This window comes from Pezoporus wallicus, unplaced genomic scaffold, assembly GCF_028554395.1.
Source record: "Pezoporus wallicus isolate ANWC-B61680 ecotype Strahan unplaced genomic scaffold, APGP_CSIRO_Pwel_v1 scaffold_7392, whole genome shotgun sequence".
NCBI lineage: Eukaryota > Metazoa > Chordata > Aves > Psittaciformes > Psittacidae > Pezoporus > Pezoporus wallicus.
This window is the reverse complement of record NW_026639923.1, coordinates 4,176,547-4,202,844: the sequence shown is the minus strand read 5'-3', so window position 1 is coordinate 4,202,844 and position 26,298 is coordinate 4,176,547. Positions and strand designations below refer to the sequence as shown.

At 38.1% G+C, this 26,298-nt stretch overlaps 1 protein-coding gene and 1 long non-coding RNA gene across 3 annotated transcripts in view; one reads left to right on the top strand and one right to left on the bottom strand.

Annotated features, from left to right (window-relative positions):
• Positions 1-910: 910 nt before the first annotated feature.
• BAIAP2L1 (BAR/IMD domain containing adaptor protein 2 like 1) overlaps positions 911-26,298 on the bottom strand; it is a 38,680-nt gene continuing 13,292 nt past the window's right edge. Inside the window, exons 4-14 of the mRNA XM_057416848.1 lie at positions 10,763-10,824; positions 10,596-10,667; positions 10,126-10,263; positions 8,677-8,829; positions 8,080-8,247; positions 7,151-7,301; positions 5,820-6,027; positions 5,434-5,511; positions 4,962-5,127; positions 2,029-2,069; positions 911-1,510 (exon numbers count right to left, since the gene is read on the bottom strand). Of these exons, the coding sequence (XP_057272831.1) occupies positions 1,435-1,510; positions 2,029-2,069; positions 4,962-5,127; positions 5,434-5,511; positions 5,820-6,027; positions 7,151-7,301; positions 8,080-8,247; positions 8,677-8,829; positions 10,126-10,263; positions 10,596-10,667; positions 10,763-10,824 (1,313 nt within the window). The 3' untranslated portion in view covers positions 911-1,434. The remainder of the gene's footprint in view (positions 1,511-2,028; positions 2,070-4,961; positions 5,128-5,433; positions 5,512-5,819; positions 6,028-7,150; positions 7,302-8,079; positions 8,248-8,676; positions 8,830-10,125; positions 10,264-10,595; positions 10,668-10,762; positions 10,825-26,298) is intronic.
• On the top strand, positions 10,241-16,788 carry LOC130603241 (uncharacterized). Of its 2 annotated transcripts, none has more exons than XR_008973100.1 (3): positions 10,241-10,313; positions 14,729-14,874; positions 16,515-16,788. It is a non-coding gene; the product is annotated as an uncharacterized LOC130603241 (long non-coding RNA). The 2 variants fall into 2 exon arrangements; XR_008973101.1 differs by having other exon boundaries at positions 15,556-16,788.

The window sequence follows — 26,298 nt, the reverse complement described above, 5'->3', positions numbered from 1 at the left end:
ATTGAAAGCTTATACAGTCTAGGTTGACTTGCCTCTGATATGCTTTAGAAATTGGGCTCTGGTGTGAATTAACACTTCTGAAAGGTTGGTGTGTCAAAAAGGGATAATAATATTTTTGCAAGGTTCCACACAGCAAATGGAGTGTCCTCAGCCTTGAACTTGAAAGGCTGTGTGAGAGGAGGAGGTGGAATGAATGGACTCTACCTCTTCAGCCATCACATGCTCATATACTATTTTTTGACATTAAGTAACTGAAAGGCATTTCACATGACTTGAATTTACAGTTTATAGTAGAAGCAGACACCACCACATGAATTAGCCATGGGACGCTGTAGGAAGCGTGTAATAATTGAGAGTAAGGATTGATGACTGGCAGCAGTCACAATACAGAATGCAGGGTGGGAAATACCTGACCTGTACAGTGGTAAAGCCCCAGCTGCTGATGCAGAGTGAGGACTCAGGTTTAAAATTCCAGGTTAATTTCTGAGATGATTATTAATGTAGGAAGAGTCTTTCAGACAAGCTAGCTCCATTGGATGTAGGAAATCTGAGCCCTAGGTAACAAACTGCACAACTCTCCTTATGATGGAAGTTAAAAGCTGTATTTCACTCGCCTCAGACCCTGCACTATGCCAGCAATTGTGCTGGGTTGCTTCAGCAATTTTCAGACTTCATTTGGTTTTCTTTTGTGAAAGGCTCAGTAATGGAGTAACTTCAAAGACATCTTCTTATATTAGCATTTGAGAGAAAAAACATGGCACTGTTTTATTACGACTTTTTATAAGACTAAAGTTTGACAATATATTTTAAAGAAAAAATTACCATGGAGTACAACATCAGACTTAGAATGAGTTGATGTTAACACTTGAAAATTTTTATCTGAACATTAAGCAAAGCATTACAAACTGTCTATTCTTACAGGATAAATATTTATTTATAACCTAACGTGTCTTTCTTAAACAAAGTAATGAATCATCACTTTATACAGGTAATTGTCTATTCCAGAATAAGGCAGTTGTTAAATTGTTCTGTTGGGGGGGAAGGGGCATCATCTTTTTCTTACTTAGTAAGTGGCATATGCAGGCTTGTGTTCTAGAACTTATCATTGCAGTTTCCAAATAACAAATGCCAAAGAATCAGATCTGAGAGCTGTTAGTTACACTGGTTCACTAGAGAATCCAAGCTAGCCCCAGTATTTTCACAATTCCTACTACAAAAAGGCATACTGTAAAATCAAGCCAAAGTGCTCAAACATTAGCCCAAAGCAGTTACCTCGTTAGAAAGTACAGGTTTAAAAATAAATCAGAAATCCATTCCAGGTTGCTTCTATTGTACAGTAATTACATTTAAATAAATTCTTGGAGCAAGTTTAGATAGTAATAATTACTGAAAATGGTGTTTCTAAGGAGGAAGTACACATGATGGACTGTACATTCATCGGATAATTGGTGCTGATCTGTCATTTGTTACTGTTGGCCTGAGTTTCACAGTTGCGAAGGGATTTTCTCCACTGAAAAGAAATGTACACAGTTACTAGAAGGTTTGCTGCAACACAACCCCATGTTTAAGCCATGCAGTTCCTTTATCCACGTTGTTTGAAGACTAAGTTATGGTTTTAGACTAAAGGATTCCAGGTAACTCTTTTTAACTTGAATTTTAAAAAGAAGCTGATGTATGAAGGCTCACTTTGCAGTGATCCAAAATGTGGGAAGTTAATGCCCATTTAGATTTAGACATTTGTTTTCTTAAACAGCTTCCAGTTTTGAAAGATTTTTAACCCACAAAGACAGTTTAAAGTTCTGTTCCCTGTCAAACTAGTGCAGAAACATTTATTTTTTTCTCAGAAGGGCCTATACATTGTATTTTATTTGAGGTATTTTAATTACAGCTGTAATGTTTTACCAGTGCCTAGGAAAGGTCACAGTGATTTGGCAAAAACATCCTTATTTTTCCCTCACAATCAATACAATAAGTCAATATAAAACTCAACACAACTAAATTAGTGTAAAAGCTTTTTAAAAAATATACCTTAGAAAAGGTGGTTTTATAATGCCATTCGCATCAGGTTTCTGTAGAAGAAGAAAATATTTACATAGATGTACAAAAGCCGTGCTAGAGGTGATCTCACTATCCTGCTGAAGAAGAGATCTTGTCATTCAAGCAGCTAAAACATTTAGAATAATTATTGTGTAATTCAGCTGAACTGGGAAGGAGAGAATTCTCAGAACATCAAAGTTAAAAAGGTAAAAAAATGGTGTCAGCACTGTCTGGCTTTTTATTATGTGTGGTGTCCTCCCCCCGAGGTTTATGATCAGTGATCACCTGAAGGTCCACTGGGCATTTTCGGGGTTAAAAGAGCAAGAGAAAGTCACTACAATAGCCAAAGGAAAAAGGCCAGAACTCCTTGCAGCACAAATACACCATTCTGTTTCTATAGCAGCATTTATAAAATGCAGTTGTCACAGTAAAACACCAAACCAGGTTTGATGCAGATTTCACAGAACAAATACATTCAGTGAGTCTTCACAAAAATGTAAAGCCATGAAGTTAAAAGAGACAGCAGCCAGCATAATGACATATTTAAATGCTAAAAGCCTGGAGTGAGGGCAGATTTCTGATCTAGGGTTCTCTTTTTTTTTTTCTACAAAATACTGCATTTAGCTATTGTGGATTCACAAAGTACAAGTTCAGTTATCTCCTGTGACTTCTGCTAGTAGGAGTGGTAAGTAATAGAAGAGCAAGAAAACAGCTGCTGGATGTACATGTATAATTTACTTTGCTTGTATGGGAGTGATATAAAAGGAGGAATGGTTTTGCATAGCTGTTGCTAATATTTCAGTCTAATGAAGCTGTCATATTTAAGTGTACAATCTGAAAAGCCTTGTTGTTATAGCTACAGCCTGCACTGTACTTGTGGATGAAGTGTGCTTCATTCTTGTGAAGGCAGGACAACCCAAGAGATGCAGTGTCACTGTCACTGTGCTGCTGCAGGACCCAGTGTTCCAGGTGTCATAAAATGGAAACGTGTTGTATTACCCTTTGCAAGCCCATTTTACATGGGAGTTTGGGCAGTTAATTTCTCCTTTTCCCCCAACTTTCAGCAATAGTCATACTTAATGATGTACTTTAAACTGCAGACTGTGTTGCTTCTAATAGGTGTCAGATACAGTTCAAAATGAAAATTTGAATACACACTCTTGCATGTAGAAGCAGGAATATGCAGCCACCTTTTATGCAACAGCTTGAGTTGTATTAATCGTTCAGTCTTTATGGCCACTTTGGTTTTAAGACTTAAAATGTCACTGCTGAGCAAAGGCCTGTGAGCCTGTTGTTTTCAGGCACGCTCTCTATTGTGCCAGTAGTCCTACCTACCGTATTCACAATATCATGATGCACATGAAGAAACCTATTTAATCAGGACCTAATTCAGCAGAGTTCTTACCCATGTGCATGACTTGTGATTCCAATGAAATTGCTCGTGTATATCAGTCAGGAATAGACTTAGACCTTAGAACTAGGTCCAGTTTAGCCCTAAAATTAATTAGAATGAACAAATGCTACTTCTCACTGAACTCAAACTCTCAAAGCCCTGTTAACTACTAAGTCTTTCTTAGGTAATACTGTTCTGCATAGTACTGTCCTACATGAGAGCATGAACAATATAACTTGCAAGAGCCATTCCTCATCTTTCCTTCTTGAAATCCTGATCTATTTTTATCGTGTACTCTGAAAAATCAGATGCCTCAAGGAATCTTGCTTCTGCATAACAGACACTGTAAGCATACTGCTTTACACGTATGTCAATTCTGTATGAGCCTAAAGACCAGCCTGGTTTAATGAGCTTACTTCCAAAGCCTTGCAGTAGTGTGGGGGTTGGTGCCTTGCACGGAAGCAGGAATGACAAGGAAGCTCTGAGGAATTCAGGAAGAAGGAAAATAAATAGTGACTTTCCAGCAGAACACTGAGGTGCAAGAGCAACTGCTCTCCTCTACAGTTTTCTTCCTTCTTTGGTATGGTAACAGGTAAGAAGAATCGGGGGGGGAGGGGGCACAGTAAAAGGGTATCTCAACAGCAGGTATTATTTTATAGTTCAGAATTGCCTTTTTTTCTTTTAGTTTTGCTTTCCCTGTTGCAGTTCAGAATCTCAAAAAAGGTACATTTGTTTTCCACTCTGGAAATGCCATAAGCTTCCATTCTGGCCTCCAAAGAGAATATACTCTTCTAATTAGAATTCTGGCCTAGTCTGTCAACTAAATGCTTTGCCATTCCCCTTGGTTTTTCAGTTCAACAAGAACACTAGTCCACAAGTCCTAAATTTATTCCCCAAATCCCTGAACTAATGTCACAGAACTAATAAAGCAATGCTTATAGTGATCACTTTTGAGACTGAGAACAGTTATCCATAGCAACACCAGTAGCACAGCACCGTGACACCCAGACAGTTCATGAGATGCAATAATTTTTAAGCTCTAGAGGAAGGCAACTTGTCACAGGGCAGAGAACTCATTCAACTGCTCACTTAGCAGCTTCCATGGGCTGACATCTTTTAACTGTTGGGAACATAACTGCATTTGAAGGACATGTTGATCCCATGAGGTCTCAACAACCAGCCATAGGAACCAATGTATAAAATGTGACATTACAAAAAAAATCACTTTTGTACTGTTTTAATTTACTATTTTCTGTGAGCATTCTTTTCATGTTCAACAGATTCCATTCCTGAGAAGTTTGCTGTGCAGAATAAGTCTCCTAGTACACTTACATCCCTGAACACTTCTCCTTTCCTATTACTACTGGTGGTCTGAAATACCAAAACCTGACGACATTCCTGAAGACAGCAGCAGCAAAGTCAAGCACAAGTAGCTAAAGCAGAACATTCCAGAGCCTCATTTAAGAGCTCAGCTAAGTAGGTGAAGAAAAGTAGGGGGAACATTTGGATTTGTGATGTATCAATGACTTACTGGGCCAGCATTTTCTGGTCTGTCAGTCGGTGTTTTAACAGCAGCACCTTTGGAAGGCTCCATTCTCTTCTCTGTTTGCAAAGACCCCAGGTAGTCTGGTGGCGGGAGGACAACATCACCTTTTTCAACAAGGTTTACAGAACTAATACTTCGGATTGGTGCAGGGCTGCAAGACAGAACCCAACAAACGACATTTGCAGTCATCTCTCTCAACTTTAGCCCCAAGAACCACAAAACTTCATGAGCTGAAAGTTAGTAACAGCGTACAACCCTGCTGAAGTCAGCAGGACTCTAAAGTTGGGGTGAAGGTAGTTCCTGGGTCTTTGCATAACCATCAGAACATGTTAATGTAATCAAGGCATCATATTACACACTGTCAGGAAGTATATACTATGTATGGTACTGAACAACAAAGAACATGAGTAGAAAAATAACATTTGAGCATTTCTGCAAGTCCTACACAAAACGTTACCTTGGCACTGGGGCAAATGCTTTTTCTTCTGCTGGTTCTTCCAGTGGTCTTGTATATGATGATGGAAACCATCCTTTTCTGTAACAGGAAAGTTTCTCAGATTCATATTATATAAAATTGGAAAGACACTTCAAGAGATAGCAGTGGAGAAAACAGACCCAATGAACTGAGATTTAACTTTTAAAGACCCTATTTCTGGTGGTACCAAATTAGTGTACAAAATCTCCCTGAAGTAATTGCAGTGATTCACCTTACAGAAAGATCCCAAGTCACCAGTCAGTGACAGGCAGCAAAAGAGGTGAAAAGCATTTACGAACATCTCCAAACAAAATCTGATGAGACATGTTTTTCCTTTATGTTCAACCCTGGGTAATAGACGATCTTACACTTTGGTTGTCTCATGTTCCCCATAAAGCCAGCCGTCCTTTTCCTCAGCTACAAGAAGGGTGATGATATCCCCCTGTGCAAAGCTCAGCAATGTCTTGTTACTTCCAGCAGTATGTGGGAAGATCGTCTTTACTTTTTGCCTTTTCATTATATTTAGCCCCGTGGCAACAGAAGTTGAACGTGATAAACTGGCATCCTCTGAACTCTCTGTCAAAAAACAGAACAACAAAGCAAAAAAAAAAAAGCAAAATTAGCCACACTAATAAAATCAAATAATTTAATAGCCTGACGGGAAAATAAAAAGTAGATAATGGAATATGTGAGTGCAAACCAAGTTCTGAGACGTTGTACTTTCCACTCAGACACCTCTCAGTTACCTGCCAGTGTTTATTATCACCTTAAAGTTCTTAATAGCATGTGCATTTATATACACACCTCCATCACAGTAAAGTTGAACCAACAGACATGAACAGCAATGTAAGTTTTAACTTCTACTTCTTCCCTTTTTTGGCATGAGAAATGCTGCTGAACGTTCCCAGCTGGAAAAGACCTTTGAAAATTTCCATTCTAAAGAATTGTCACTATGTGTGAAGTCCAAGATTTCATTCCCAAATGTGCCGAGCAACCAGCTCCAGCTAAATCCGTGTGAGTGCAAGATACTCAGCATTCTGCAGACACCAGATGTTTACCAGAAAACAGCGTAAAGGAGATCTCAAATTGTATGTTATTTGATCAGTACAATACATTGTAAACACACTTTTAAGGAGGAAATGCTGGAATTGCTGTAATTCCACTGCAGAGTTCTACATATCTTTTGTGATCTGAGCTTAGTCCTTTCCCTTCCTGCCCAATAGTAGAACAAATTAAAAATGCCCAATATATCAGAAACTTAGAAACCAAATCTGAAGGGGATTTTATGTTTCAGGAAATAAATACATTGCTGTGCTCATTTTGTCTCATGTGTGTTCCTCCCTAATGCTCTTCAAGGAAACCAAACCTAGACTGTGATGTTTCTTTGTGTGCCCTGAAATAATGGATGTACCTTGTGCAAAATTACAGAATGTATTCTGGTAAGATTGAAGTCCTAAGAGCAGTTAAGCTGGATTCATCACAGACACATAAAGGGATTACACCAGAATCTACCTATCTTGACCTGATTTTACTGCAAACAGTTCTTCTCATAATGTACGTTTCTCCTGTTAGGTAATTTATGTGTCTAAAGACCATTTTCTGCTCCTTTATATGTCCTGGAAGTCACATGATGACAGTAGTCCTGAGATAACACTAAACACTACAGGATGTCATTCACACTTAAGAGAGTGACGCTCACCTGCTGAATTATTTAGCTTTTCAGAAGATGCCTTGGGTACCGTTGCAGGGTTGTTGAACATATCAACTAGAGGGCTGGTGTAGGCCCTGCCTGTCGGAGCAGGGGGCACCTTCGCTGCATTCTCATTGTGAGGATAAAAATCATGTCCAATCTAGAGTCACAAAAACAACAGGGTCATGGTGCTGAGGAGATGGTGAAAACTTCTTTGCAACATTAATTTTTGAAAACAATGCTAAAATATTCCCAAGCAATTGATATTTGGACGTTCAGAAAATCCTCATATTGTGATGAAATTGCTGACAGAATAGTTTGCATGAGACTTCTGTTCCTTGATAAACATTTGTTAGTGGGAATGCTATGATAGACTTTTTTTCCCACAAACAGCACAGTTACACTCAGATAATATCCAGATTTTTCAGATTTTATTTTTGTTAAACGTTTACTAACATAACTCAGAAATTCAACAACTAATGGTAACATAACATACAAATAGGTAGAATTTAGAATGTAACCTGTGCTCCAATAAGTTCATAAGAATCATGAAGGGAAGAAAGAAAATAGAAAATAACATTTTGTTTATATTGAACTATTGAGTATGTAATTACTATTACTTACACAATAAGATAAGAATGTAGGAAATGAATGGTTAGGACAAAAGTTGTCCTGAGGCTGGGCTCTTCAGAAGTCCCTGGCACCCAGCTGAAAACAGAGCTTGTTTGGAGCTGTGCTCCTGCCTACTCTGTCTTGTGTTCTTCCACTAGCAGAACTTCAGCAAAATGATTTTGCTTCATACCCAACCCATTATTCCTGCGGAGGTACATTGTAGACTCGATCCCAAATGCTTAGGTACAAAAGCAGGTGGTGAAGCCACTCTGCTCCAAGGGGAGCAGAGATGAGTGAGAACCTTTAACCATCAAAGTATATCTTACCAGGGTATTTCTCTCTATCATTGGAGAAGGCAGTGGAGTTCCTGATACTGGGGTGGAACCAGGTGTCCTTATTTCATCTATCATCATTCTGACTTTTTCAGGCACTTTGGTGGCATCGCTGCAGATCTCCTGCCACCCAGGCAGCTTGGATTTCAGGAAGTCCGCACACTGCATCCAAGTTTAAAAAGGTACTTGTCAAAGATAGGCTTTTTTCATAAATTGCACAGACCTACTTGTTAATTTTCATGATACCAAAATGGAAACACCAGTTAAATGGAAGTCCTTAAAGATTTTTGTAAGTAGCACCTGTGTGAAACAAATACCATTGTGGAAGGAGACTGCCCTTTTTCAGGGTCAGATACTGGAAATACCTGATCCAGCCATACATTTTTTTTCTTAATATATTATTTTTTAAAAACTCATGGAACCCTTCACTGTTGCTACAGCACATTTAAGAGAATATTGCACATCTGTCTAGCACTACAGTGTTCCTTAGCTATTTATGGCAGTCAGATCTACATACTGCAGGCGATAATTACAATCTCCGAGATTATTAGATTTCAGGAGTTTCATTTCTGCTTCACTCATGCCACTCACCTGAATGTGGTAGAAGTGCATGTGCTGGGTAAAGCTGCAGTGCTTGTCAACCAGAAAACAGAATCTTCTCTTTTCTTCAAGGAGAGCTTCTCTGCAGCCTTCTGCAATAAACCTCTGAATATCACTCTGTCGAGAGCTCACCGTTTCCAAATACTAAGGAAAGAAAGAAAAAATAATCATATGCACTCTGAGTTCTATTTGATACTAGATCCAGTTCCTGAAGTGAAGTCCCAAAGCCTTAGAAAAAAGCTTTTGGAAGGGTGGGATAGGGTGACTCTACCGCCAAGTTCTTCTCCTGCACACACCCAACTTCCCACATCTCATCAGGCACAGATCATCTAGTTATGGCGTGGGGAAAGTGAAGCAAAACAAGCAGCACTCTTTTAGCCTCTAAATAAAACACTTCAGTAAATAAGAATATGGCATCAAAGCAGCAACTGTGCTGAGCAACTTTAAGGCCACAGGTGTTCTAATCAGACTAATTGCCTTTATCTCCTCCATGGCAGTTATATTTACTCTCACGAAGTTACACTGCATCTCTACTGTGTTACTGTGTTTTAGGGAGGGGAAAAGGAGTTAAAAAAAGACTAAGCTCTTATTTTTTCTGAGGTTATGAGGATTCACGGCTAAACTGTGATTAAATGCTAATCCTTGATTCTTAGTCCAATACCTTAAAAAACCTGGACTGTCATATAGGTAGTAAGAAATAGGAGCTGGTACTAATCATGTTGAAAACTGAAATAGAAAAATATGGAGAAAAAATATGTAAGCTAGCATGAAGTGAAAGTACTGTGCAAAAAATACATCAATAGCAGATAGTTTTTGAGAGAGATGTGACAACCAGGCTATGACTTCCTAATTCAGTTCTCTTCATTGTCTTGCCATTTCTTACTTCGCCTCAAGATGGCAATGCTGCTCTAAGATCAGTAGGACAGGTAATAGTGGTTAGGTATGCCTGCTTTGGGAAATTTAAGTTACAACAAATGACTACTGAATTTGCATAGAGTAGCTAAGTCCCTGCGTAAACCTCTCTGTAAAGGTGTAGATACAGAGGCGCTTTAAAAATAGTAATAATAATAAAAAAAAAAAAAATCAAGTACTGGTCAAGGGGTGAAACCTAGAAACTGAAAGAGTCTCTGAATGCATACAGGAGAGCAGTATAGGGCATAATTTCAACTGGAATACACACTCTAGGAGTGCCTTTAATACAAACCAACTCTGAAGAACCAAAAATGCATGTTCCTTGAAATTGTAAAGTTTAACTGTTTGCTGAACAACTTGCAGAGGAGTTATGTGTATTAACTAATGACATGGCATGCACAAAAATCATGGTAAGCTTCAGAAGTCAAGTTTTAGAAGCAGACTCAGATGTGGCCAGTAATAACTTGACATTTGCTGTTGACCAGTTCCGATACAAAGAAAGAAACAGATCAGTGACAACATACTCACCTCCATTTCTTTGTGCTCATATTTCATTACATTTCGTGCTCCTTGGCTTTTCCTCCTGATTTTTTTCAGCTCAGCCTGAGACTTCTCTAAAGAATCTAATTTGCTTCTGTGTTCAGTTTGGTACCTCTTTAAAGTTGCCTGCAATCAAAGCATTCAAAACATCTCAGTGCACTCAGCCCCGGACCTGGGTAAGTAAGTCACTAAGAAGCACTGCCATCATCTATGAGATGCTGCTATCACATAGCAAATGAGTTCAGCAATTGCCTCTCTCCACTTTAGTTTAAAAATATTCTTAAAGCTCTGCACTGGTTCCTTTTTTAACACAAAATAAGTATGACAATTTTTGTAGTGTTTATGCATCTAAAGCTCAGTTCCAACACAGTGATTAATTGCTAGGAGCCTATTTCTGAAAAGTTCTTTGACTAGCCATACATGGATAAAATATGATTTTTATAATTGAATGTACTTACAGTCATGTATTTCACATCCAGGTCTGTTTTCTTCTCCAGTTCAGATATAATTTCTTTATGAAATTTTTTGAACTTTAAAAGCAAATGAATGAAGAGTTATTACAAATTGGCAAAAAAGTAATTTCTAATTTCTGATGGAAAATAGAAAAAGAAATGGTTTAACTTACACTCTCCTCTAGGCTGTCATTGAGTTTCTTGTGTGTTCTTGAAATTTCTACCAGAACTTGGCCTGTTGATAAACATACAACCATATTTGTTTCTTTCAGAGAGTTCTGAAGTTAGTTAACAGAGAGCAGTAATAAATTATATTTAACTAACATTAATATTAACTGGAATATATTTAGGAGAATGGGAAATTTCTTGCTGTTGCTCATCCCCATATTTTAAATAAGTAACCAGATCTGGCCACAGACAAACCAAGCAGCACATACGGGATAGAAAAAATAATTACTCACTGATTATTATGCAAAAGGGACATGGAGTGCCAGACAAAATAAATACTTCCTTCGCTCCAGAATAGCTCACACTGATTTAGTAACAGCCTCTTTTCTTGCCAAGTCAGAGAATAGCACAGAACTAGAGATAGTAGTTACTATCCAAATAGCTGCTATCCATTTTCAGTCTGAAAATTAAACTTTAATGTTTATTAACTAACTGCACCTTCAGAATTAACAAAGTAGCCTCTCACTTTCATTCACAGCACACCTGCTAATCCATATGCTGATTAATTTCCATGCTGTTTTATCAGGGATTACAGCCTGACAAACAGCATTAACTAACAGCCAAGAAGCAGCAGATTTCTCAGCATCCTCTCAACAGATCCTAAATATCCCTCTTAGGCTCTGCTGCCCTCCGATACAGAGTTACACAGCTTGCTTTTAGCCCTGAGCAGTTAAAAGTTGAACTGTTTCATTTTGCTTTAGGAGGATACAAGAGGGAAAATACCTCAATCCTTTGGGTGTGGTTCTGTGTGCAAACCAAGGTAAACTCTGCCTGCTGCGGTCCTGCCCCGGGTGCAGGCAGCCACATCATCCAGCTCTGGATGCAGATGGCCACATCATACCCACTCCCTTCTTTGTGCTGGCACTGACACGCTCGGTGCGTGCCAGTCTTGTCTGGCTTGCAACACACTGCTGGGAAGAGCAGCTGGAAGTGTCCTGAAGCACCCAGTCTGACTTCACCCATGTTAGACATGTACACACAGTTACTAGGTCTCACCCAGGAGCTGCTGCAAAAAAACTGGAAGTGCTGGGGCCATGAGTAGATTCTCAGACTGTGTCACATCTGAGAGCCGTGACTAGAGGTGTGTTTTACTGTCATGGCAAGAACAGCAGGCTCTGTTCCACAGCTGGTTCTCTGGCATGCCTCCTTCGGGAATCTTACAGTTACCCCACTGCGAATACTGGGTGCTGCCAGTATTAAACCTCCAATATCAATTTCCTAACGTACAGACAGATCTAGCTAAACAACAAAAAACATAGGTCTGCATTACTGTTTATGGGAGAACATGAGGCATTTCAGGAAGAAAAATGTGCCTTTCCTTACAGCATCTCCCATTTCATGCCCCAGTCCCCACTTCTCTGTCTCTTTGCACAACAGACTACTTGAGAGTTGGAAGAGGAATTAGAATACAGTAAGTTAACTTCTTGATTAGCAAGAAAAAGGGAATTCATACTCAGGATGGTAGGTGAGAGAGACAGAGGGTCCTGTATTATTTTTTTTTATAGCTATCTTTTTTTTTTCTGGGTCCCTCTTTTTGTTTGTATTTAAAGTTGCTGGTGACTACTGAAATATAAATACTATGAGAGCGAGAGGTGCTCTAGTAGTTAGTTGCTCATATGCAATAGAAAAAGTAAATACAATGTCGTTACATAAACACTTGAAGTAACAGACATGAGTAAGCCACCTTGTTATTTTAAGGCTGTAGTAGTGAATGCACTTCAGTCCACTGCGTTTCTATTTCACTGAACTCAACTGAAAGATGCATTTTAGACTCTAACAGACTTTTAAAAGACTTTTGTAAACACTTATCTGCAACTTTAAAAGGAAAATAGTATGAAAAGAAATCAGGAATAAAATAACCAAGAAGCACAAACAAAATTACAAAGTTTGCTAGGTTTAAATATGCAGACTAGAAAATGACTGGGGAAGTTCTAGAAATTCAGGGTGTGTGTTGAAGTGCCCCCCAAAATAACTGCCTTGACTTTTTGCCCTTTTAAAAGCAAGCTTACTCTCCCTGTTTGTAAAAAGCCCGTTCTGAGCATCTGCTGCCACAGCAGCACTCTCGGCTAACCTTTGGCACTGCTAATGCAGCCAGCCCCAGCGTCCGAGCACTGACAGACACCCAACAAGGTCGGGTATTGACTCAGCTCTCACCCTCCCTTCCTCTGGCCTGCGCTGCCACCACAGAGCAGACGCTCAATAAAACACCCATTCACCTGGTGCGGCAAGAATGGAAAACCTGACGCTGGGAGGTTGTTATTTCTGTCTCACACAGCACTTGAACTGACTGCAGCCTTCAAGTCTTTCGGCTTTCAATGCTTGGTTAGAAAGAGGGTTTTTTCATCTTTATTACGAAGAATGCTGCCAAAACATGTCCTGAAATGAAGAGAACTTTAAAAAATACACTTCCTTCTAAATGGTTTGGGCCGGGTTATTTTACAAGTTTATTTTAGAGTGTTCTAGAACACTTTCAAATAGTATTTTTATATACTAGTGACTGTATCTCTAATTGCATTTTCTTTTTCTCTCAACCAAAGACTCTCTATGCTGCGCATCAGGCAAAAGCCATTTAATGCTGGATCTCCTACTGCCTGTGGTAATCCACAGGCACTGTATGTACTGGCTCACCCATTTAATTTCCTCTTTCATGTTTCGAATCAACATTTTGAAAAGAACCCATAGGAAGCACACTTTGACCTATTAAGATTTAACTTACAGGTCAGATCCTGCCCTTCGAATAAATAGAGCACCTTTTTACAGTGAATATAAAGCATGGTTTTTATTCCTGGTTTAAGACAACAGGTTAGCCACATTTTGTACCCTCCCGAGTAAGATTTATACAAGGAGACAAGTTTTTGTAGAAGACTAATTCAGGAAAGGCAAAACAACCCCTAGCCTACATGTAACAGAACAGCTCTAATAAAGACAGTCAGTTACTCTGGATTATTAACAGCATAACCTAAGGTCAGACTCTAGTGTTCACTAATTATTAATCTTGTAAAAAGGTAAAGGAAACTACTTCAGGTAAAGACAAATATCTATTTCTCACATCAACTAAAACCACTTTGCTCTGTATTCAAGCTGCTCATGATGAGGTTTAATACATGAGAGCTCATGCTATACAATAACCAGGTATTAACCTTGTCATCCTTTATTGGCAACCCCCAAACCTATCAAACAGAGTAACACAACCAGACTGCATGATAACAGGCCACTTCAGTCCAGTTTGTGGCAGACATGCTGTAAACTTGAACCAGTTCTTTGGCATTATATTATGCAGCAAATTAATAATCCAAAACCACTGGTCTTGATGAAAAACATAACTATAAAATACCGGCCTTTCAAAGATGTTTTTTCTGCTTTCCATTCCCCCATACCCTGAACATGAAATCTTTGTGACTAGAAGAGCAGAGGCACATTAACTATTTCCACATTTGGTTAAGAAAGCTAAAAGAGTTTTAATGTTTACAGATACTTGCTTTGTTATTTTGCTATTACCTCAAGTGCACTACAGGGAAGAGAAGAAAATCTCTTTCAGACAGGGATTATGGGAGAACACCTCAAGTATCTTAAATAACTTGAAAAAAACCCTAAACATTTTTCTTACATGGTTCTTGAAACCATGCTGCATAACACAGCTATTATCTGAACTATGACCATGAACAGTAACGCCAAGTCCCATGGTAAATTTATTTTGGTTTCAAATAGGTTCAATGCACAGGTACAAAGATCTTTTAAGCTGAAACTTCAGGAGTCTCTGGAATATTTTTAGGCTTAACCAAGACTGCTGGTTGTGCCTATATTTTCTATTGGGAAAATAAGACAAGACTAGAATTCCATGAATGCTGTTAGGTTTGTTACAAAAAAAAAAAATTACTAACCCCAAATATGTGTTATTTCTTCATACACAGCATCACATGAGCAAGAAGACATCCTAAAAGACCATCTTTGCTTGGATGAAAAACAAGGAAAGCAATTTCTAACAGAAATACTCATTGTAAGACCAGAATGCAGAACTCCTGCGGCAGTTGCACTTCAGCCTCACTGTTTACACTGGGTAATTGCACTGCTTATATCTTATGTTGACTGGTCTTACCAATAGAAGACTAGAAGAATTAGTTCAAGTTAGTAAAAAAAACCTCAACTCAATAAAGAAACAAATACTAACAGCTACCAGCAAAATCACTGAAACTTGAAAACTACTAAATAGCTATATTAGAATCAATAGAAGTATTAACTGCATCACCTTACTTGAAATATACTTCAGTTTGGTTTTAGTTAAAGAAGGTTGTGCTTGAAAGATTTCAAGTCTCTTGACAGAGACTTTCTTAGATGTCTGGGAACGGACAGAGTGCTTAATTATATCACTTATTTATCTCCTGTTGTCCTGTTTTGCATCCAGGGCAGGTCAAGTAACTTCATGTCTTAGAGATGAAACCAAAAATTATTTACATTAAATAGGAGAATGAAAGGCTGAGTCAAAGCTCCACCTGGAGAGAATGTAGTTCAAGTATATTACCTAGGTGCTGTTTCTGTCAAGATACTATTTTCCAAGTTACCCTTTGCTCAAAAGAAAGGCATTGGCGACAAGGGAAAGTTAGAAACAAAGTCCTTTGAAGCCAGTAGTACGTGAGAGGCAGTAAAATAGAAAGTTGCAAAGAATGCAGTATAACAAATAAATGACTGAACAAAACATCTGTTAAGCCTCAAGTGTGTTAAATTTATCATTTTGTCATAGGAAGGATTTAATTGTGCAACAGATGTTTTAAAGAAGGTGAAAAGGGTCAATAGTATTTAATGTGGAAAAATCATAAAGAAGGACAAAGTAATGTAAAAATTTGCAAGCTCTGTCTTTACTTTGCTTCTAATACAATTTGTCCAGAAAGCTTAGAAAAACCTAACCCAACACCCCCACAATCTGTAGAATTAATACTGATGTGCACATAAATCAGTAGGACGAGGTCAAGTCTGCCTTTCCTTACCACATGAACGAACATGAAATAGGAAGCAAGGAGTAAATCTCCCTATAGTTCATTTTATAAAATGGCATTGACACATGACCATTCAATGCCATTTTATGAAGGTGACTGCAGAAGGCGAAGGGGAAGAATAACAAAAGAGAATAGGGGAAGAGATTTCAGAGTATAACAACGTATTTTAGGTCCATTATACGTGCTAGATGTAGTGCCCTGAAGCAGCAGCTCCACATAGTTATGTTTTGCTAGAACAGCAAATAAATAATCGAATCTGTAAATAAAACAAAACCAGAAGCAAATAGAACTTCACATTCTAAATGCTATTCTCAGATCAATTTTTACTTTAAAATATGCAGAGTTCTCACTAAGGCTGTGAACAGAGATGGTTCTGCAATACAACAAGCAAATAACTTAAAACAGATTAAACATGGGTTAAAGGAAATAAAAACCTGACACAATGTATTCGTGTACTAGTCCAGTAAAATAAAATCCCAAAGTGATATTGATTATGAGCCATGAGAAATGAAACTGAACATCATGACATTATTGGACATGTAAAAAAGCATAATTTCTCATTTAAAGTTAGCTCACACTCATTCAGGTAAATATCTGAAACTGATTTAATGCTCAGAGTTAAGAAGTTTCAATTTCTCCAGAGCTCAGTTTTATCACAACTTTTTCCACAAGGTCCCTTACTTCTAAATATTTAAAATCTTTTTAGATATTTCACAGTCTCATTGACATAAAAGAGATAACCAAGTCTTCCAAAGTTTCTAAGACCTTGGAAGATGCCCAAGTCTATGTATCCTGCCTTGGTGTCCTGACAAAACAAGTAAGTAACAAATAGGACTGTACAAGATATTGTTGCTAATTTTGAGAGTTAGGCACCTATGGTGTTAGGTGGTGATGACCTCCTAGTGCTCTATTCCCTCCTTCACATAGGGCTTCACTGCCTGCGTGCCTCATATAGCTCCCTAGTGAAAAAAACATATTCTAGCCCAGTGTTCTTACTGCCTGTGTTTGACCACAATCAAGACTTCATCTGCATGATGCTGAAAATCAAGGGTGGGTAAGAAGTACTATGGCTTCTGTTTTTATCCAGCCAAATAATGCCTTTCCAGTCACAGCCGACATACTTTGAGCCCACAGCTGGTTTAATAAGCAGACACTACTTTCTAGGTACAGCATACTTGCACTGGAAGAAAAAGACCTTTTACCATTTTACAGCAAGTGCTGTACATTAAGTTCTATCCTTCACAAAATATTTGCTTTATTTTGATATGTATATATTTGCATGGACTTATATAGCATATGCATACAGACACCTGTCTGTATCTCACTGACAGCCCGTTCGCTCTGCACCAGAGCCAAACAGCAGCAAGTGAAAAATGAGAAAATAAAGGTGGCTAGTAGCAGGCTGCTACTATTGCTATTTTCTCTTGGTTCCTCTCCCTTCCAGCAAGTCTCTTATACCCAGGTAGAAGCATACAGCCAACTGGGCAAATTGCACTGCTGGTGACAGCTCAGGCGTGGCCTCCATCTCCTCAAGGACCTCTGTCTTCTAGTCACAGGCTTATCATGTTGTGGAACCAGCTTGAAAAATGTATTTAGAACCAGCTATAAGATGATGGCTAGGATTTTACCCCAAATGAATTTCTATCTCTAAAGGGCAAACCAAAAGGCCTAACCACCAATTCTCAGGAGCTTAGCTGTATGCTATTTGGAATACAATCTGCTAGAACACATACTTGGCAATACTCTCTTTAACACTTCTCCTGTTGTTAAGGTTACACATTGCTCTCCGTGTGAGGAACAGAATCAAAGAATCCTGCTATTCTAAAATCCCTTCCCCATTTCACAATCAGACAAACAGTGAAGGGATACATCACAGTTCACTTCCACTGCAGTAGCCCAGCACCTCTTGATTATGATAGCATTTTCTTTTGTAGTTCAGGATCAAAATTCTGTAGTAATTATTTCCTTGTCTTTGTTAATGATCATGTGGAAGAAAATAGTGTAAGACAGTAAAACGAAGTACTTGCCCAATACATGAAACAATTAAAATTCTGATTGTTCCTCAAAGCTTTGGAATATTTAAATATTAAAAGATACAAAGAGCTCCTCAGAAAGTCTAGGACTGTTTATAAAAAAAAAAAAAAGCCATATTGAGTTAAACCCAAGGATCAACTTGCTTTTTAAATATACTTTACTTAGCCTAAAATTAATGCCAAATTCTTTCAGTTTGACACAAGTGATTTTAAAAGGTACTACAAAATTCACACTGTGCCCTACATGCTCTTAAGCGGGCAGTGAACTGTTCATCAATTAGCTGTTCCCACATCAGACTTTACAAGAGTGAATATTTCAGAGACTATCAAGACCATTACAATTTCCAGTTACTCTGAGTTTGTTCTTGGTGTGATGCTCCTATTTCACAATTTAAAACAGAACAAAAACATTACCTTACATTATATTTTAAAGAGGAATGTCACTTCATTACAGTTTTAGCCTAATTCCCCTCTTTCCCAAGCTGTTTTGATCTCTTAGTCAAAAAGATTCAGATTAGATTTTTTTAAATCTACCATATCATTGAACAGATGTTAATTAACATGAAATATTCATCTTGTTTCAGATGATGGGTAAGTAGAGTAACTAAATTTTAATGTTAAAAAGAGGAAAGGAAAAGCATATGCCACATAAATAATGCATGAAAAATGGCAAACTTGTTTTTCCACCTGTTACTTTGTTACTAATACATAAAAAGACTGCTGCAGGCATTTCGTTTTTTTTACCCAAACATATAAAAACACAATACATTAAGGTATGTGTGTCTGTGACTGATGTTTCATAGGGCCTTGTAAGGCTTATATACAATAGCTTTTCGTACTTCAGCTGCAAGAGTGTTAAACAAGTGACTTGTAATTCTTAGACAAGCGAGGTGCAAGAAAGTAAGTTACAATACAACCACAAGCCTGAACTTGCCTGTATGAAGCCCTGCTGGCTTTAGGCAGATTAGTTCATGAAGATCATACAACAAAGCTAATCTCTGTTTTTCAGCAGGACTGGAACAAACAAATCACACTGAACAGCAAAACCTGAAATTGGCAATGGGTTTCCAGTATTGGAGAGAAGAAATAAGTTATCCTTATGAGTGTTACATGAAACTCAATAAAATGCAAGGAATCACTGCAACTTTTACTACAGCATTTTGGAACTGCCACCGAGTAGAATAGTCTGAGCAGTGTCCAAAAGGAAAAAAATACCCACAGTCAAATCAAGACAGAAGTTTTGATAAAAGTCTGTCTCAGCAGTCCAAGACAAGTGGGTTTGGTTCCCCCTTGCATTCATGACATCTACAACTGATACTGGATTTTTTGTTGTTGAGAAGTAACTCCTGAGGAAGTGCTGACTGTGCATACAAAATATACTTAGACCTTGAGTTAAAGGATCTACAAGCTAGTTACAGATATGATGTCATTTACTTTGCAATGTTATAATTTACGTTCCATTTTCCATTTGTTCCTCTCACTGATAAGACAACTCAGTGTATTTTCTCCACACAGGCTCTCAGGCCTGTTTCTTTCCCAACAGACATACCTGGGAGTGGAGGTAGAGAACAACTACGATTGCTAAGCATGAGCTGAGAGAAGGGCCTCCTGCCTGCAGGACTACCTCCTGTAGTGCCCCCACCACCTTAAGCCTGGGTGAGTTTGAAGAGCTGTGGCAAACACACATCCCGTGCACAAAGAATGCCAGTGCTCACACTTCCTTTTCTTTCCCTTGTGCTACTGCAATTGTTCCTAAAAAAGAGCCTTGCCTATTTTCATATTCTATTCCTCCCTTCAGCCATTTCTAGAACCAGAAAATTTGCAGCTTATCTGGAAGTCTTCATAACAGGAGTTACAACAACATGACTGTTTCCAGAACAAACTTTTGTTGGGGGTAGTCCTATCAGAACAAGCTGCAATATCCATTTTTAAGCATTTACATACTTTCTGTTTAGCAACAAACCCACCTCTTGTTTACTCCATCTTTTGGTAGTATCATTCCCATTTTATATTTTAGCAGGGAAAGCTTATAGAATTTAACAACAACCAGAAGCCCTTAAGCTAACACTGTTTGTTCAGCTTCATTGTGTGATGCTGCCTGATCACACTCACTGTCACAGACATGTTCTGCAGCAAACTTTCTCGCTGATTTATTGCTTCATGATTTCTGTTCCTTTTTAAATTATAGTTCTGTATATCAATGTGGTAATGGGTTTCTCTTGCCTTTCTCTTTGGTCTGTTAATAACACAGTACCAAGTATTCCTCACCATTCACAACACTGGCTTGCAGGAGCAATTGGCAGGGCACATGCTTATGAATATCTGCATAGTTAAATTGATTTGTAAATCAGTGAATATATACAGCTTCCGACAGCTCTGCAATAGATGCTCAGGAAAATTATTAGATGTGGAATTAAGTTGTTCATATTTAAGAATCTAAGACTGAAGGTTCTGCCAGCAGACTTTTATCAAAAGTTTACATGCAGAATACCAAACATCATACCCCAGAACTGTGACTCGAGAGAGAAAAAAAGTCAGTATGATTTTTGGCTTGCTTTAACCTTATGAATGTCCTTGAAAAGTAGATCTATAAATAGTAGGAAGTTTCCACTAATCCAGTTACTGTTTTCATCAGTAAAAATGTATCTATGAAGGCTGGCTCATCTCCTTCCAAGGAAAAGCTGGCCTGATTCTAGCTACTTAAACTGCAGCCTCTAAGCTGGTTTCCCAGAAGTTTCCATCAGATGAAGTGCTAAAGGGGTTCTGTAGTTGCTGGCACACCTCAGTTCTCCTTCTAGCCAACAGAATCTATCCCAAAAGCAGAATATTTATACTATAGAAGAGACAGCACTGCCGCTGTAAGTACCAGGGGACGTCAGATCTCTTTTCTTTAGTTTAAATGAGACTGTGAAGGGAAGGGTGCGAGGTGTCATCTTTCTAACACAAGTGAGATAGGTTTCCAGCTGAAAGGGTCAATTTATATGCTAAAGTAAGCCAACAACTCCACCTCCCCCCTGCCTCCCCTTTATCTTTTAATTGAAGTGCAACTAGCTACATTCACCTTAAACAATGGACTTTTCTCTTTTTCTGCTTGGCTTTGTCAATAGTGAGAGTGACAAGTACTGTACCGCAGAAGTAGCAAGAGAGTGCTATAGCTTTGGAAAGCACCTGCTCAAGTAACAATTTTCCTTATCAATCAGGAAGGAAATAGTTTTGAATGACAAATACTTGCAGGAGAGTGTTTTAAAAAGACAGGTATCGCCTTAGTCTGGTCAGAAATTGCTCAGCAAGGAGACGTGTTTTTTGTAGCAAAAGAATTTTCCAATTCAGTTGCAAAAATCTTTCTGAGTTGGCCACTTGAAGATCAGTTTCTGACAGAAAATCTCTCATTTCTGCAAATAGAGATAAGGAGAGAGAACAGTCCACAGGGCTTCTCTTAGTTGCAAATGTAAAATGAACTGGTTATCGCTTGAAAAAAGAACCTAAACAGACAGAACACTATAGATTGAACTTCACGCAACTGACTACATTAGCATTAAATTTACATTATTATCAAATTGCTAATTGTTAGTTTGCTTTAAAAAAAAGCTAGGAAACAATTAGAAAGTATCTCCATGATCCTGTTAGAAGTTATGCAAGAGTTCTAACTTACCAGCTTACTCACATGGATTCATAAGAAATGCTAACTTTGCAGGCCTAGTCACTAATCCTTAGCTTATTCTCTTACCTCACTGACGGTTTATCAGCCTCGATTCTCAAACTACTGTGCAGTTATCCCGGAACTACAGACATTTGGCTAACTGCAGGGAAGTATAAGGGATCTCTGAAAAGAAAATGTGCATATAGAGAACCCCTACTCCTGGTTATCCATACTGTAGTATTACTATAGTTACAGGATCACTATGGATATGTACTATGTCACTTCACAACAGAGATTTTTGTATTTGACAAAGCATGACAAAGCTGTGGAGACCTTTACAATTACACCACTTTGTGAGCAAACCTGCATTTCACAATGCGGTCAAAGATGTCTTTTGGACCTGAAGAACAGTCCTTTCTTCTGTGCAGGAGAGGAACATCCAGTTCAGGGCTCATCCCCTGGCAGCAAAAATTACACTTACTCTGTGCACCGCTAGAAGTTTATGGGTTTTTTTCAACCCACCTCTCCCTGTCTTGTGACTGCTGCAAGAGAAAGTAATCTTTTCATCCAGTACATGCTTCTTTAGGTTATTTCTAGTTGTTTTTAAACAGAAAATTTCTCCTGAACACAATTTTTCCCCACATTCTTAAATTCCAGACTGCAGATGAGCAGAAGCTTTTGCATACCTGTTTCCAGGTAAGTTTGAACAGAGTGAGACTATGAAAAACATTAAGCCTAGATCAGAGTAACCTTTAAACAAATTACTGGTCTTGGTTAGATTAGGGAAGAGATTTTGTCTTCTCTCATTTTCCTTTGAACATGCTGAACTTGCACTTTTGTTCCATCTGGCAAGACCACCCAATGTAATATTTTTCTTACAATTTGACTTCTTATATTTTGACAAGCAATGAATAATATACACTGAGTAGTTCTTGAGCAATAAGCTCTACGTACAGGCCCACAATATAACTGTGGTGACTGCTGTAGATACAGTTGCCACAAAACAAACTGGGACTTTACACCCACAATAATTACAATAATTGGCAGGTGTTAAAGGGGATAGTTGGGAGGATACAAGAAGTAGTATTCATTGAGTGAGCAAGAAATAACTTCTTGATTCCTTGAGTAAGTGAAGGCAGCAAAGCCAATGTTACTAGAAGAGACTTTATTACAATTTTAACTACTAAAAATCAGTACAACATAAGCCTCATAGACCCATAGTTTGGGCAAGAGAAAAATAGATTAGCAACACAAAATGGAAGTTACTATTTTTACACTGTATCAGTGGATCTACGTGAAATTACTGAACCCCCAAATTTTACTATGCTGATGTGGTATGCTGAAATCTGAATAGTATGAAATGTTATCATTTTTATACATAGTTTCTTGTTTCCTGTCCTTTCTTCCTGGTGAGATTTACAAAAGGTGTCTAGGAAAGAAAGATATGCAAATTCCATATTGCAGAATAACCTGAACCACATGAATTCAGGTTATGTTTTTCAATGCTCATAGCCAAGTCTGAGGGACTATAAGCTTATAAATTTAGGGAAATACAAACAATTAGAAGGAATGTTGACCTAAATCAACTTATCTCTTATTCATAAGGATTATATTACGAATGCAGTATATTCTTCTACTTCCTCCACTTATATTAAGTTATGCTGTATTAAAATGATTCAGAGAGCTTCAACCAGACTTGAAAGATACAGATACTTAGCACAAAAGCTCCAAATCAGCTGGAATATCCAGATTTCCATTAAATTCTCATTTCCTTCTTCTGCTCCAATCTCATACCACAGAAGAGAAGCAATTTCTGGTATTTCTGCTTGATTTTTTGGCCCACTACTTCTTTTCCCTTTATGCATTTTACCCTCTACTTTCTCCCATTTCTTTTCCATTTCTGTTTCTATTTTGCTATGGGAGTTGGTATCCATTTTACTGTTTCATTACCGGAAGACCATGTTATGCATTTCCTTATGATAAGGAAGGACTGACTGTGTTTTTGATACAAATCTTTACATCACACTTGGCAGTAAATACACTCCAGGTCACCCAGCAGGTTTGGGTTTGAACTGTGACAGTGCAATGTGCCCGTAAAGATCCTCCATAAATTCTAAAGAATGTTGGGTTTAGCCATCTGAGCCTTGTAGTCTTTTTGTAATGAAGTGTAAGAACCTTAATTCAATACGACTGAATTTAGAATAATATATTATTTTTCATTTGTCACTGCTTAAGGTGAAATTGTTACAGGGAAGATCTGAAACCTTGTTCCTTCCTAATTCCACTGTTCATTATTCAGAACGCTAATTTTACTATGAGCTGTATCTGCCAAAGTTACAGCTTGATACGCTAGCTATCAGAGAAAAGGGAAAGTCAAAAAGTACCTGATGGGCAAACCACAGAGCTAATAGGGGAGCCATGTACATTTAAAATAAGTCAAAGAAAATTACTTGGCAGCTATGCTTTGCCACCATTTCTGCTGTAGATAATACAGCACTGTGGATTTCACACTATCATGAAGCCTTAACCATCCATAAGCCAAATTGTCTTGATGGCGGTTACATCAGTAAGCCATGGAGGGAAGGGGCTTGTTTGTTTTAAGCATTAGTTTGAATGTTGTAATTTTTTGTTACTCAAATGAAAACATTTACATCTTCAGGTTGTCCAAAGACATAAATGCTGGAAGTCCACATCAGATCACGGTACCTCAATTTGTCCTCAAATACTAAAGCATTCTCAAATGGTTTAAACTTTGACACTGTTGGGTTTATCTAATTCATTGGGAAGAACCCAGATAATGTCTTAAGTACCAAAAAAACCTATAATGATCTCCTACTGTGTTCTGTGGGAATGTTCCTATTGGTTTCAGTTAATATGGGATGCAGGACGAGACCTTATAATTTTAAGCAAGGGAAAAGTAAAAAGTTACAGATATGTTCCAGATAACATGCATACATAGAGATACTGAAATTCCTCTGCTTCCTTGCCAGCCACCTTTAGTCTGCAGCTCTTCTAGAACAAGCTACTGTGTCAGCTCACTTGATGCTCTGGAGAACACAGTACAGAAAAGCAGTTCACAGGCATATCACGAAGCTTAACTGATGGCTACTGATCCCTTTTTTGGCAAAGGTAGCATAAGTATTATGCATGATGGAGCTGCTAGTGGTCAATAACATGTCTTATGGCAAGTCTAAAGAAACTCACAGAAGAGATCATTCCAGTGGGCTGCACCTACAGTAACTCCACTGGGGTTAACAGGGTCCACAAATAAGCAAAATCACAGTAAGGTTTGATCTAGTCTTTACACATCTGACACTGCTTAGCATGGATCCAAGTACTTTTAAATACTACAATGTGCAGTAAATTCTCTTTTCCTTTTAAGCGGAGATACTTTAGAGCCATCTGGGGTGTATCACTTTTCTTTGCTAAATAGTTCAGTATTGTAACGCAGCTTCAGAACTATGGAGACTTTTTCAAGAAAATGCAAACGATCTCTCACAGACTCCTAACCACCTTATCTTGCCTTTTCCAATGCTCATTGCCTTTCCTTACCTCTAATTTAAGTATTCTGTCAGAGACTATATGCTGGAAGAAATCCAGAGCTGCTGTTTTCCTTAAGAAGAAAATATTTTTCTGCAGTACCAGTTTAAGATGGACAGAAAGCAGTGGCAGAGGCCTGACCCTGAAGAAGGCCACACTTTCCCAATACAGTATATCTAAAAAAGGTTTTATAATTTCAGGGAAGAATTCCTAGCTAAACAAACAGTATGTTTTTCAATCACAATTCTGTATGGTCCCCAATAATAAGGAAACCTGATTATTTTCAGAATTCAGCTCAAAATAACCCAATGATAATATTTGCAAAGAAGCAGGCAATATCCCACAGTCATATGAAGCTCCATAAATAGATTCATTTGACCAACTGCTTGATGGCAAAAATTGTTATTATGCGTTTGTTGATATTTTTATAATACTCTGCATTGTTATTACTTTTCACTTGCTCATACTTCTGCTATTCTATAGTTTGAAACCAGCAGCTCTGCTTTCTGTAAACAGCCTGCAAAGCAAATAGAGCAAGTGACTGCGTTAGGACTGTTTGTTTTGTACTGTTTGCTGTTCTGCCGCTCCCAACTTTGAACACACAATGTTAACACTCACACAAAAGCGGTTTCAGCACAAACGATAAAAATGTGTGCAGGCACAGAGAAACCACTGCTCAAGAAGAGTCTTCCCTCAGTTCAGCTTCAGCAGAATCATTAGAAGAAAACATGTAGTAAAAACATCCTTTTTTAATCAGCTGAATTAACCTGCTTGTGTGAGTTACAGGAGCAGATGCGTGTGACATCACTGACACTCCTGTGTCGCCCATAATCAAAAGCTCAGACACAAGACACTTTATCAAGGTATTTTCGTCAAAGAGCAAACAAAGGCTTTAAACAAATGTTTCCTCATTACAGCATAGTTCTTGCCTCTTTCTTTTGTAGTGATGTTAGAGACTCTTTTGTCAGAAACATTATAAATACTTTGATGACAATTTCAATTTCATAGATTGAGCAGTATCATGTCAACACTAGCCAGAGGAGTACAACATGAAGTACTGATGACCATCTTCCAAAAATTCAGAAATTGTCTTCAGGAAAGTAGAGAACTTGGCTTAACTTTACATTACTGTAAATGTACATCGTTGACTTTACAGTTTCTCTTTCAACAGCTCAACTAGAAAATAAATATAATGCATCTGAGAACTTTCAGTGATATACTTGATGAAAACCAGTGAAGTAGAACTAAACTCATCCAGAAAATTTAGCTCAGAACTG